General features: G+C 46.7%; 1 protein-coding gene across 1 annotated transcript; it reads left to right on the top strand.

Moving 5' to 3' along the window:
• Positions 1–2,029: 2,029 nt before the first annotated feature.
• Positions 2,030–13,439, top strand: LOC135967049 (natural cytotoxicity triggering receptor 3 ligand 1; the record flags this gene model as incomplete). The annotated part of the gene is made up of 1 exon (XM_065528430.2): positions 2,030–13,439. A coding segment is annotated over one exon (492 nt), but the record flags the coding sequence as incomplete, so codon positions are not given.
• Between the last annotated feature and the right edge of the window lie 169 nt (positions 13,440–13,608).

The following is a 13,608-nucleotide window of genomic DNA, read 5'->3' as shown; positions in this document are numbered from 1 at the left end:
GCCACATAGATTTAAAAAAGGCTACACAGGAGACTTGCCAAGACATGCCCACAATCGAAAATTCCATCCCCTGACACATGCACAGTAAGGGGAACAAAGCCACGTGGAGTAACTTGAGCTAAGGGCTTGCATGCTCATTATGAGGATGGGGTGGAGCTACCAGAAATGTGTGCCTTATGCCTTTGTATTCAGCTGTGAAATGGCAACCCTCTTTTGGGCCCCCTCTCTGCAGTGGAGAGCTTTCTTCTTTCGCTTATTAAACTTTCACTTCAACTTCATCCTTGGGGTCCACGTTCCTTACTTTTCTTGGTCATGAGACAAAGAACTTCAGGTGATGTCTTAGGCAACAAGAGACTGCTACATGGTGGTGCATTGACGAGACTAACATTTTGGTGCATTGGCTGGGAAACATTGGAAGGGTGAGTAGGAGCGGACCTCCAAACTCTTTACTTTCATTTCAGAGGCTGCTTGTCCTCAGATTTTTTCCTGAAGACTGAACAAAACACTGGGCCAATTAAAAGCTTTTCGAGTGGCTGCCAACCTTATGAGACTCAAGGGACAGGTTTGCTGGAGAGGACTTTGTCAGTCCCCCTTCACCCTCAGGTGTTGGGAATGTTGTTTCTGTTCCAATCCAGTTTCCTTTCACAGAGGGCCTAGCTGTCACATGGGCTAGAAGGAGGCCCTGGGGCAACCGAAGGTTTCTGTCTGAGGCAACTCGTCAGTGTTATCTGAAGGCCCCTGGACTAACTAACTCCAGGCCCCAACAGCCCATCACGGTGTTGTCACCAGGACTTCCAGACTTTTCTACTGCATTTTCTTCCTTGCTTTTCACAGCTACTGTGTCTCCTATTCCTTATTTGTATGCAATGTTGTGGGTGTTTTTATAGCCTGGGGAGATAATACTGTTAAGCAAAGTCAGCAAGTGCCTTAGTAACCAGGAATGTAACTCAAATAATTATTGTTTTTGTGATTTCCTTGAGACAGGGGGACTTCAAGATTTCAGCCTAAACCTTTACTTAGGCCCTTTTTCCCCCAATGATAGACATTCATGGCACTGTATAGGGGGATGTTTCACCCCGAGTGAATATCCTTTTCTCCTTTGGGTTGTTTTTCCTCCATGTAAGAGCTCAGCATTGCCCATTGAATTTAAGCGTTCCCTCTATGAGACAAACTAGTTTTTTTCTACTGGACAGCATATTATGGGGACAGCCTATTAAGCCCCAAGCCTCTCTTTCTGACCGCTGCTTGGAAAGAATTTGTAGTCAGTTTTTTCCTAACATTTCAAACCCTACAGTGCCACCTAGTGGGATGGGATTTTTCTTTTGAGAAGCCTTGTCAGCCCTTTGCCCAAAACCTCTAGTTCCCCGATTCCTTTACCTCTTATGTCCCTCATTCAGTGATCAGGCCCCATGCCCTATTTGTAAGCAGAAAAACTCCTTCAACAGCCAGGAGGAAGCCACCCTGGCAAGACAGATTTTAGCCTCAGTGTTATCCCCATTGGAGGGAGAACAGCCATTCAATTTTTACATTATTTTGAGGCATCTGTTCTGCACACAGCTACATTGGCATCTAAGTGAGAAAGGGATCTTATGTTTAGAAATCAATTGGTCTCATTCTCTAGAAATTCATAACTTTGCCCAGGTGGTAGTAAGAGGATGTAAGGATAGAGTTAAGATGTTCCCTTCCTTAAAGGGTCTTGCCCAAATTCAACTACTGCACAGTCTCTCCCAGGGTTCTAGGGAATCTCAGGAGCCTTATGGGCCAAGTAGGTCTAGGAAACCGGCAGGGCAGAGAGCTAGAGCCTTGTGCAGGTGACCACAAGCTAGCTCCTCCGGATTCATGGGTGAAGGTCATACTTGGATCCATGGGCGGCACCTATAATGGTCACCAGGAATCTGAGGAAACAGGAGGAAAGAGGAGAAGGGGGACACCCCTTCTATTTTTCTCTCTTCCCTCAGTCACTTCAGAAGGACAAAGGAGACTAAGGGATGCCTTTTTTCTCCTCTTTTTCTAGATGTGTAACAAATAATCTTCAGCCTATACTCCTCTCAAGTGCATTCTGAAACACTGGAGCTCCTTTGACACTCAGACTCTGAAGAAAGAGCGCCTCGTATTCTTTTGCACTCGGGCATGGCCATCTTACCAGCTGCAGGATGGGGAGGCCTGGCCTCCTGAGGGAAGTGTTAATATTAATACCATTCAACAACTAGATATTTTCTGCAGACAGGAGGGAAAATGGTCCGAGGTTCCTTATGTGCAAGCCTTCTTTGCCTTGCGAGACAACCCAGATCTTTGTGTGTGTTGTGGAATTTACCCTGCTCTCCTAACAGATACATCAGGCAAGTCCACAGATGATAATTCCCCAAAGTCTGAGAAACAAACCCCTAGGGAACACTCGGATGCAGTTCCTGGATGCCCCAGTCCTTCCTCTCCCCACTCTCTGGGACCTCCTTCAGCCACATCATCAACAACTCCAGTTCTACCCTCCCAACCCCCAACTTTACTGTTACCCCTACAGTAAATGCCTGATGGACGTGGTGCCACTAGGGTCCAAGTTCCCTTTTCATTACAGGACCTTGTGCAAATAGAGGGGGACCTGGGCAAGTTCTCTGGTGACCCTGTTAGATATATAGAGGCTTTCCAAAACCTAACTCAGGTGTTTGACCTTACTTGGAGTGATATTATGTTGCTCTTAAACTCTTAACTACTGCAGAGAAACAGGTAGCCCTGCAGGCAGCAGAAAAATTCAGAGATGAACAACATGTCTTCTCTAGTTGCTCAATAAGGAAAGAAGGTGAGAAAGAACCAGCATTCACATACCCAATAGGAAGGGAGGCAGTGCCCCTTGAACAACATAATTGGGATCCCAGTGGTACCTTAGATGAGTGGCAAATAACATTTTCAAATGTGCTTATTAGAGGGCTTACGGAGGACCAGAGCCAAGCCTCTTAATTACCCCAAACTTTCCATGATAGATTAAAAACTAGATGAAATTCCCTCAGCCTTTTTGGAAAGGCTGAGAGAGGCTGTAGTGAAACATACGTTCCTGTCTCCTGTGAGGGATGTTTATACCTCACATAAATAATTCAACTGAGGGACAGCTAATTTTGAAAGACAAGTTTATTACTCAGGACAGCCCCTGATATCAGAAGGAAGCTAGAGAAACAGGCCATGGGACCAGATAGCATCTTAGAAAACCTCCTGAAGGTAACCACCTTGGTCTTTTATAATAGAGACCAGGAGGAGGCCCAGGAGAAGGAGAGGAAAAAGGCAGAGACTCTTGTGGGCACTTTGTATAAAATCCAGTATCCCCAAGGTGCACCTGCTAGTTGCTACCAATGTGGCAAACCCGGGTACTTCAACAGGGACTGCCCATGCAGCAAGAAGAAGCCACCTCAACCCTGTCCAGTATACAGTGGGGACCACTGGAAGGCAGACTGCCCCAGGAGACATAGGTCACTGAGTCCAGAGCCAGTCTCACAAATGGTCCAGCAGGACTGATGGGTCCTGGGGCTTAACTCCCTGGCTCCAGCGGCTCAGACTGTTACTAACCAGGAGCCCCAGGTGATTCTGGAGTTCGAAGGGAGGAAGATAGACTTCTTTCTGGACACTGGAGCCAGTCTCTGTGTTTTCCTCTCCAGTTCAGGCTTTCGTTCCTCCCATAGCACAACCATGATGGGCATCTCAGGGAAGACTTTAACCTGATATTTTTCTCAACCTATTAGCTGCAGTTGGGGAGACCTGCTGTTTACACAGGCCTTTTTAATCATGCCTGAAAGTCCCACTCCTTTATTAGGTAGAGATATTCCAGCATGTATGGGGGCCACCATCCTTATGGCTCCAGGACAAACTCTGCCTCCCCTTAGTGGAAAACAGTATTAACCCAGAGGTTTGGGAAACTCAGGGAAGAAGTGGCTGGGCTATAACAAGTATACCAGTCTGGATCCACCTCAAGGATCCCACTTTTTTTTCCTAACCAGAGACAATACCCCCTGAAGCCAGAAAGTAGAAAAGGGCTAGAAGCCAGCATTGATAATGTAAAGGCACAAGGCCTCCTTAGGCCTTGCCGTAGCCCTTGAAACACCCCAATATTAGGGGTGCAAAAATCCAATGGGGAATGGAGACAAGTTCAGGAGCTCTGCCTTATTAATGAGGCTATGGTTCCGATTCATCTAGTAGATCCCTATCCCTATACTTTGCTAACTCAAATATCCAAGGGAACTAAATGGTTCCCAGTTCTGGACCTAAAGGATGCCTTTTTCTGTATTACCTTTACACCCTGACTCCCAATACTTGTTTGCCTTTGAGGACTCCTCCCATCAAACAACCCAGTTAATCTGGACAGTACTGCCTCAGATTTAGAGGTAGTCCCCACCTATTTGGGCAAGTATTGTCAAGAGATCACTTTGAATTATCCCATCCTCAGGTTAAAGTTTTACAATATGTAGATGACATTCTCCTCTGTGCCCCGACTGAGGAAGTTTCTTGAGAGGGCACTGAGGCTCTCCTTAATTTTCTAGCTGGAAAGGGATATAAGGCTTCAAAAATCTAAGACTCAGCCCTGTCAGACTTCAGTAAAGTACCTAGGTCTGGTCTTGTCAGAAGGGAACAAGAGCACTAGGCGAGGAGAGGATTAAGCCCATTTCTTCCCTTCCCCTCCCCAGAATCCTCAAACAGCTGAGGGATGCTTGGGCATTACGGGTTTTTGTAGGTTATGGATACCCAGGTATGATGAAATAGGTTGCCCTTTATATCACCTTATAAAATAAATTCAAGTGGCTAAAACTCACTTCCTGACCTGGGAACCTGAAGGTCAAAAGGCCTTTAATCAGTTAAAATAAGCCTTGCTTAAAGCACCAGCCCCTAGTCTTTCTGTAGGGAAGGTCTTTAATCTTTATGTATCATAAAGGAAAGGAATGGCCCTGGGACTTTTAATTCAAGTTCAAGGCCCAGCTCAACAGCCAGTAGGTTACTTAAGTAGAGAGTTTGACTTGGAGGCTAAAGGATAGCCAGCTTGCCTCTGAGCAGTTACAGTGGCAGCCCTGCTAGTCCCAAAGGCCACCAAGTTAACCCTGGGGAATAACCTGTTTGTACCTCACATAAATAATGTGACAGGCTTGCTGTCCTCTAAAGCGAGTCTCTGGCTAACAGACAGCTGCCTCCTCAAGTATCAGGCTTTGCTGCTAGAGGGATCTGCAGTCCAGTTAAAAATCTGTCCTTGCCTGATCCCAGCCACTTTCCTCCCAGAGGAAACTGGAGAAACTGAACATAATTGTGAACAGATTGTAGTACAACCTATGCCGCTAGGGAGAATCTCAAAAAATTCCCCTAGAAAATCCAGACTGGACCCACTTTATGGATGGGAGCTCTTTTGTAGGACAGGGAGTCTGTAAAGTGGGATATGCAGTAGTCACTCTAAATAACATTATTGAAAATGTGCCTCTCTTACCAGGCACAAGCGCTCAATCAGCTGAGCTGATCCCTCTCAGAAGAGCACTTGAACTAAGCAAAGGAGAGACAGCTAACATTTATACTGACTCCAAGTGTACCTTTCTAGTTCTCCTTGCCCAAGCTGCCATCTGGAAGGAAAGGCACTTCCTCACCGCTAATGGGTCTTCCATTAAATACCGTCAAGACGTCAACAGGCTATTATCCTCAGTGTTCCTCCCATGAGAATTAGCAGTAAGACATTGCAGAGGGCATCAGAAGGCGGTAGATGAAATAGCCAAAGGAAACAGGCTATCATACCAAAGAGCAAAGTCAGCAGTAAGAAGGCCCCAAGGTCCCAATACACCTGAGATGCCTCTGATCTTCCTACATTTCCCTACATAAGGGAAATAAAGCCTCAGTATTCCCCTACAGAGATAGAATGGGCCACCTCTCCAGGGTATACTTTTCCACCCTCAGGATGGTTACAATCAGAAGATGGCAAAGTATGCTTGCCAGCCTCCAGCCAATGGAAGATTCTTAAAATCCTCCACTGAGCCTTTCACTTAGGAAAGCATAAGACATCAATGTGTCCAGAGATTGTTCTCAGGAGAAAATCTACTAAAAATGGTCAAATAGGTCGTTAATGCCTGTGAAACCCTCTTAAAAACAATCGCTTTAATAGATGGCTTCTTCCCCACCACACTCAGAGGATGGAAAGTTACTCAGGGGAGGACTGGCAGATAGACTTCACCCATATGCCCAAAATAAATGGTATTCAATATCTTTTGGTGTGGGTGGATACCTTCATTAACTGGGTAGAGGCCTTCCCATGCTGAACAGAAAAGGCCTCTGAGGTGGTGAGAATACTAATTAGTTAAATAATTCCTTGCTTTGGGCTCCCTAAGTACTTCCAAAGCAATGATGGCCCCTCATTTAAAGCAGCTGCTACCCAGTGGGCCGAGTCTGCTAGGACTTTTGACTGGGTTTGGTAATACGTCACACCCTTTAGCCTCTACGGTGTCAGTCATGGCCCATTTATACAAGACTAATTGCTGGGTCTGTCCTGAGCGGTTTGCTCAGTTCAGCAACACTAAGGAACCTCTTGATGACGTGGTATTTACTGTCTTAGGATTCCCTTTGTTAGCTTTACCTTTAGCCATTAAAGACTTGTCAGGCATAAATGGAACATGGTATGGGAACACTTTCAACTGAGTAACTAACTCCTCCCAGGAAAGCATTTCCTCCCTGGTACCAGCAAACACTTTCCCCAAAGATAAACTTCACACCCTCAGGCTAGGAAAAGTTGGCCAGGTAATAGCAAATGCCTCCTCCTGTTTTAAAAGCAGAAGAAAAGGACCATACCTGGGAGATCTCAAATATTATAACACCATACTCGTAATTACTGAAAGCTCGGAGGTTTGGAGAAAAAGACGTAATAAGGATGATCTAAGAAAATTGGAAGCCATATGCGGGGAAGCTTTCAGAATTCAGCCTCTCCTCCTGGTTGGAAGTCCTGCTGGGAATGGCAGGCTCTGGGCCTTCCCAGACATGCACCCTCATGGAATTCCAGACCCCCTGTATGATGCTTAGTAGTAGTGGCCTACAAATCTGTAGGTAAACAGAACAGGAGACTTGTGGACTGACAGCCCCTGCCACAAGGATTATCTGAGATATTGGCCAGGACATATTGTGTCCCTGGTATTGTGTCCCTGGTCTTTTGAAACTCCATTTGTCGGCCAGGTGTGGTGGCTTGCACCTGTAATCCCAGCACTTTGGGAGGCCGAGGCGGGTAAATGACGAGGTCAGGAGTCCAAGACCAGCCTGGACAATATGGTGAAACCCCATCTGTACTAATAATACAAAAAAAAAAAAAAAAAGCCAGGTGTGGTGGTGCACTCCTGTAGTCCCAGCTACTCCGGAGGCTGAGGCAAGAGAATTGCTTGAACCCAGGAGGCAGAGGGTGCAGTGAGCCGAGATTGTGCCACTGCACTCCAGCCTGGGTGACAGAGTAAGACTCTGTCTCAAAAAAAACAAAACAAAAAACTCAGTTTATCAGGTGGACTCTTCTCATTTAGCATGTAAAATTCCAAATGGCATCATGAGTGACTATCCTGAGTATGGATATCCCCATCCCAAAGATGCTCCTATTATATGCAAGAGGGGGAAGCTTCTAAGATATGAGAAAGATCTGCCTGTGTCTCTCACAAGCTACAACTTAGCACTGGCTCTTCAGGGGACAGGGCTTTATTTCTTTTGTGGCTCCTGGCTACACTTAATCCTCCCTAGGCACTGGAAGGGAACCTGCACTATCATGGCAGTGGTTCCTGACCTATTATGTTTAAATTCCACTGATATGGCAGCATCATCTGGGGACATCCCTAACCTACCCTCTTTTCTAGCGAGTGTGCTATCTCAGATGAGCTGAACAAAGAGGTCTATCATTTCCATGCCCTCATATGGAGACTTAACTGAAAGAGAAGATTGGGTAGGACCTGCACATGACAATCTTATCTTAGAAAAACCAGGGATAGGGGATTCTATAGCTAGAGGCCTCTTCTGGTTTGCTGGTATTCCTGTCCTTGAAAGATCAGTACTTAATATTTCTGTTATGATGCAACGAGGGCAGAAGCCAACAGTAGAAGCCATAGAAGCACAACAACAATCCATAAACTCTTTAGCCTCAGTAGTTATGCAAAATAGACAGGCCCTAGATATCCTTATGGCCAAAGTATGGGGTACCTGTGCACCTTTAAAAAGAAGCGTGTCACTTCTAGATCAACACCTCTAGTCAAGTGGAAGAGAATGTACGGGTGCTTAAAGATCATATTAGAACGTTGATAGATTAAGAGAAAGTGCGGGCTTTAGTCCTAGTTGGCTACAATCCCTGCTGAATGGATTCCAGTCTTCTTTGTGGAACTGGTTAGCTCCTTTATTAGGCCCCCTTTTGCTTGTGTGTTTTGCACTAATGTTTGGACTTTGTATATTCAATACTGTAACTCAAATTGTTTCCACTCACTTAGAGACTGTTAAACTCCAAATGGTGCTGCAGATGGAACCATGCATAGACACGCCATTTTTCTGGGGACCCTTAGACCAATCTCAGGAGGAGCCCTAACTGCTGTAACCCCAACGACGCCCCCTTCCAGCAGGAAGCAGCCAGGAGTGGTCATCGTCCACTTTCCCCAACAGCAGTTGGGGTCTCCACTCCTGAATCAGGAATGAGAGAGGAGGAAGGAAGAAACCAGTCAGGCAGGCAGTTAGGGTGGGTCCTCGGTAAAATTCTTCCAAACAAAAGAACAGCTTGAAAAATCAAACTGCAGGCACAGATAAGAGAACTTGTACAGGGAGGCTTGTCTTAGACATGTCCACAGCTGCCTAGGTAAGAAAGACTACACAGGAGACTTGCCCAGAGATGACCACAATGGAAAATTCCTTCCCCTGAGACATGCGCAGTAAGGGGAACAAAGCCACATGGAGTAACTCAAGCTAAGGGCCTGCATGCACACTGGGAGGACAGGGTAGAACTACCACAAATTTGTGCTTTATGCAAATGAGATGCCCAGCACTCATCAATTTCTTACAAAAGCCTCTGCATTCAAATGTGAAATGGCAACACTCTTTTGGGCCCCCTCTTGGCAGTGGGGAGCTTTCTTTTTTCACTTTTTAAACTTTTGCTCCAACCTCACCTTTGGGCTCCATGCTCCTTAATTTTCTTGGTTGTGAGACAAAAGAACTTCAGGTGATACCTTGGGCAATGAGAGACTGCTACATTGTGGTGCATTGGTGAGACTGTAAAACTATCAGTTTATTGCTGATAACCCCAACATCAGCAATGATGCTTATGGAAAAAGAAAACAAATCCTTTATGATCAGCTGGATTCTGTAGTTGTTTGAAAAGATGACTCCAATCCTTCACCCTTCCCCGCATTCATGTCCATTGCTGTGTAACTTTGCAGTGTCTCCAACCATGTGACGTCTTTCAGCCAACATAAGGAGACAGCAGTGAAGGTGTGCCAGTTCCCAGTGTAAGCCCCAAGAGGCCTTGTGTGTCTTCATTTGCTTCCTTGTGTGCTTCTAATGGTGCTGAGAGAAGGACAGGTCCAGACTAGCCTGCTGGAGGATGAGAGATGCTGGCTCCCACATCCTTGTTGCTCCAGTGGAGGCCAGGCTAGATTAGATGACAGCCACCTGACTCCATGTGAGCAAATCTGAGATCAGCAGAGCTGGCAGAGCCAACTCTCAAATACTTGGAAAATACTTTTAATATTTAAAATGTTTTTTAAAGCCACTGTTTTATACGGGCTTTGTTAACACAGCATAAGCTAAGTGCTACAACTCCTCAGGAACCTGAGCTTTGACCAAAAGGAGTGTGGTAGCCACAGAGATGTGCCTCTGAGGCCCCCTTCGAGAGAGAGCCTGTGTGAGGAGTGCAGTCAGCTGATGGGCTCCAGCTGCAGATCTCAGGGATCTGCTTCAGTATTCCAGCTGGTGCCCTGCTCTCCCCGCACTGCTCCTGCCATTGACTGAGCAAGGCAGGAGCTCCGTGTTGGGAGCTGATGCTGGAATACTGAACTACATCCCGAGATCTCCAGCTGCTGATCTCGGGGATCTGAGGTGGCCATGACTTCCTCAGAGTTGTGTATTAGGTGCTAGAATAACATCATTTTGTTTGATGTCATTTTGTTATCACATTGATGAAAAAAAAATCAATTCCCAACCTGAGCCACTGGCTCTGTGGAGTTTGCATGTTCTGCATGGGTTTTCATCAGGTACTCTGGTTTCCTCTCAGATCCCAGAGATGAGCACTTTCAGTAAATTGGGGTGTCTAAATGGTGCCAGTCTGAGTGAGGGTGTGGGTGTGAGCATGCCTTACAGCCGGATGCCATCCTCTCCAGGGTTGATGCCCACTTAGTGCTCTGAGCCACTGGGATAGGCTCTGGCCACCCACAACTCTGAACTGGAATCATTGGGTGAATAATTATTTGTTTTTAGTAATTTTTTTTTTTCAAGACAAAGTCTCACACTCTGTCACCCAGGCCAGAGTGCAGTGGCACAATCTTGGCCTACTGTAACCTCTACTTCCTGGGCTCAAGCAATACTCCCACCTCAGTTTCCTGAGTAGGTGAGACTACAGGCGCAGGTCACCATGCCTGGCTAATTTTTTTGGTGTTTTTGTAGAGATAAGGTCTTGCCATGTTGTCTAGGCTGGTCTCGAACTCCTGAGCTCAAGCTATCCTCCTGCCTTGGGCTCCCAAAGTGCGAGGATTACAGGCATGAGCCACCGTGCCTGGCCTAATAATCATTCTTAAATGTATATGTAAACATTTATTTCAGTGTTAAATATTGAAGTGTTTGGTCCTTATTTAGAATGTTGATGTATTTTATGACCAGAAATACGCTGTGAACTTAATTCTTTCTTATAGCTTATGGGAAAATTGGTTTTGTTCTACATTATTTTATTTAAAGTCATAGTTTCCTAGATCCTACCAACTCCATTAAATGAGGACTTACTGTACTGAAGCCTGAGGCTCATCTTAGTCCTCCCTCATTCCCCCTGCCTCTCCCTTCACAGTCAGCCTGCACTGTGGTCTGAGGCTTTCCCCGCTACAGTCTCTCTCCTTTATCTTTCATGGAGCCACCCCTAAGTACTCACTTGTACTTCTGACTCCATCTTGAAAGCTGCTTCCTGGAAGATCCAAACTGACACAAGGAGGGACTGAAGGATTCGAATGAGGGAAGTAACCCATTCACCGCTTATTTGAGATGGGGAACTGAAGGACTTTGGCAGTTCCTACACAGAGACAGATGGCAGAGATGACAAGGTTTCTCAGAGAATACGTGAGTAACTGGAGTGACTTTTCCTGATGACCCAGACAGCCTGCTCAAGAGCACACTGTTGGAGCCGCCCTCCTTGGATGGAACTATGGAATGATTTTTATTCTTCTACTTCCCAGGTGAATGGGAAACCAAGGAGACAGTCGGCATTTAACAAAAAGGAATCTGCATCGCAGTCAGAACTGTGTTGCATTTGCTTCTCTCTGGATTACCTTGAAGTTACTCCCCTTCCCGCAATAATAATGGCATTATGAAAAAAACTGGAATTGATCAAATGAAGTCAAGAGTAAACAGAGGAAAGACTACCCAAAGTCTGGTTTGCTTCAGTTGGGGGCTGATGATCTGGGGAGGAGGAGGTTGGGACATATTTGTGCTGCAGGGAACAGTATTTCATGAAGGGGAGGTGTGTGACTAACAAAAGGGTTAACTGGATCCTATAAGCTATAGACAGCTTCTAGGTAGTGCCAACCTGTGCTGCATACCCGAACATTGTTGCTTCCCCCACTGAAGGTAATAAGCTGTGGAGATGCACAGGCACTTTGTATTACTCGTTCCACTCATTGGCCTTGGTGCCTGCCAGGAACTGAGGTCAGGGGAAAGGGAGAAGTTCAAACTCCTGGACCCAGGTTGACCAGTCCAGGCAGCCTGCTCTTCACATCACTCCAGAGTTGAACCTGCCCAGAGTGGAACTAGAATAGGGTGTGGGTAGCACCTGCTTCCCCTCCCATAAAGAGTCAGTGCCCTAGGTGGATAGATCTGGCAGGGGGGCTGCCAATAATCCAGAATCCAGCACAACAAAAGGTACTTCTGGCCCAGCTCCGACTAACCCCACTGTTCTTCCTTTCCCCAGCTTCTTTCAAGCTGGAATCAATCTGTTGTTCTTTGGACCTGAGGTCAACATGACTTTGATGAACGGAATTCATGTCTTCTTTCTAAAGTTATCTGGACACTTGGTACAACACAGAGTGTCTGTTATCTGGGCCTGGGGAGACCTCAGAGGCCCTGGGGAGCCCAGAGACCTGTGGAGTGTCAGGGTGGCTCTCCTCCTGTGAATGCAAGCTCCCTGGGAAAGTTCTCCCTAGAAAAAGATGTGGGGAAGGAGCTCAGATGGACAGAGCCTCCTGCCCGTGGAGAGAGCGTGGGCCCTGGAGAAGCTGCGTGAGTCCTCTCCAGCAGAAGGGCCAGAGGTGCACATTAGTGGGGCTTGGGTGGGTCTCATGGTGACATTGGCTGGAGATGCCGAATCCACAGGTGTTAGGCCTGGGCAGGTTCTAGTGTGTGAGTGGGCTAGTTTTTCTAGAGTAGCACACAGGAAGAGGGTGGCCTGGCTTGCCTTCCCTCTGAAGCTCAGGACTGAGGCCCAGGACACATCTTACACCATTGATATGAGTTGGGGACAGATGGGTAGCAGATGTGCCCAATTGACTGGCTGGGAGAAGAGCCTGGAAGGCAAAGACCTCAGTCTTCCTGTAAGGAGGAGGAAGATGGAGGGCTCACCATGCACGTGGGCCAGAAAAAGTGCCAATGAGGTTGTTCTGACTCCATAGGTGTTTTGGACATAATCTAGGCTGTCACAGAACAGCCAAGCCTGCTGCCAGTTTCCAATCTGGGATCTCAGGTAGCCCCAGGGGCTTGTGGAGTTCCACCTTCCCTTTTGCCCTTGGTCTGGAGACAGCTTTCTCCCTGTGGTGAATGTGACACAACAAGGTGCAGCCCTACTAAAAGCTGGAGCTTGGGTCACTGGGACTGTGTGCTGTGGGGAAGAGGGAGAGGGAAGAGCAGGGCTGTGGCATTAGACAGACTTTGACTGAAATCTTGGACCTGTCTCCTACTAGCTGTGAGATCTTGGCAAATTACCTCCTGCTATAGGCTAAATGTCTGTGTCCCCCTAAAATGCACATGTTAAATCCTAATGCCCAAGGTGATGGTATTTGGAAGTGGGGCCTTTGGGAGGTGATTAGGTGATGAGGGTGGAGCCCTCGTGAATGGGATTGGTGCCCTTGTGTAACAAGGCCCCAGAGAGCTCCCTCACACCTTCCACCATGTAAGGTTACAGGGGAAAGACAGCCATTTAAGAAGCAGGTCTTCAGCAGACACTGAATCCACGGGCACCTTGATCTTGCACTTCCCAGCTTCCAGACTGTGAATAATAAACGTCTATTGTTTATAAGCCACCCAGTCTATGGTATTTTGTTATAGAAGCCTGAATGGTCGAAGACATCACCCTTTCTGATCCTGTTTCCTCATCTACAAACTCAAAGGAGAATGGTGCTTCTCTCATAGTCCTGCTGGGCCACAGTGACACGCGGTACTTCCCTTCTCCTTTTCAGGGGCCCTGTAGTC

This window comes from Macaca fascicularis, chromosome 14 (genome assembly GCF_037993035.2).
Source record: "Macaca fascicularis isolate 582-1 chromosome 14, T2T-MFA8v1.1".
Lineage (NCBI taxonomy): Eukaryota > Metazoa > Chordata > Mammalia > Primates > Cercopithecidae > Macaca > Macaca fascicularis.
Note: the sequence above shows the minus strand (reverse complement) of the source record. Positions and strands in the feature narration are given on the sequence as shown.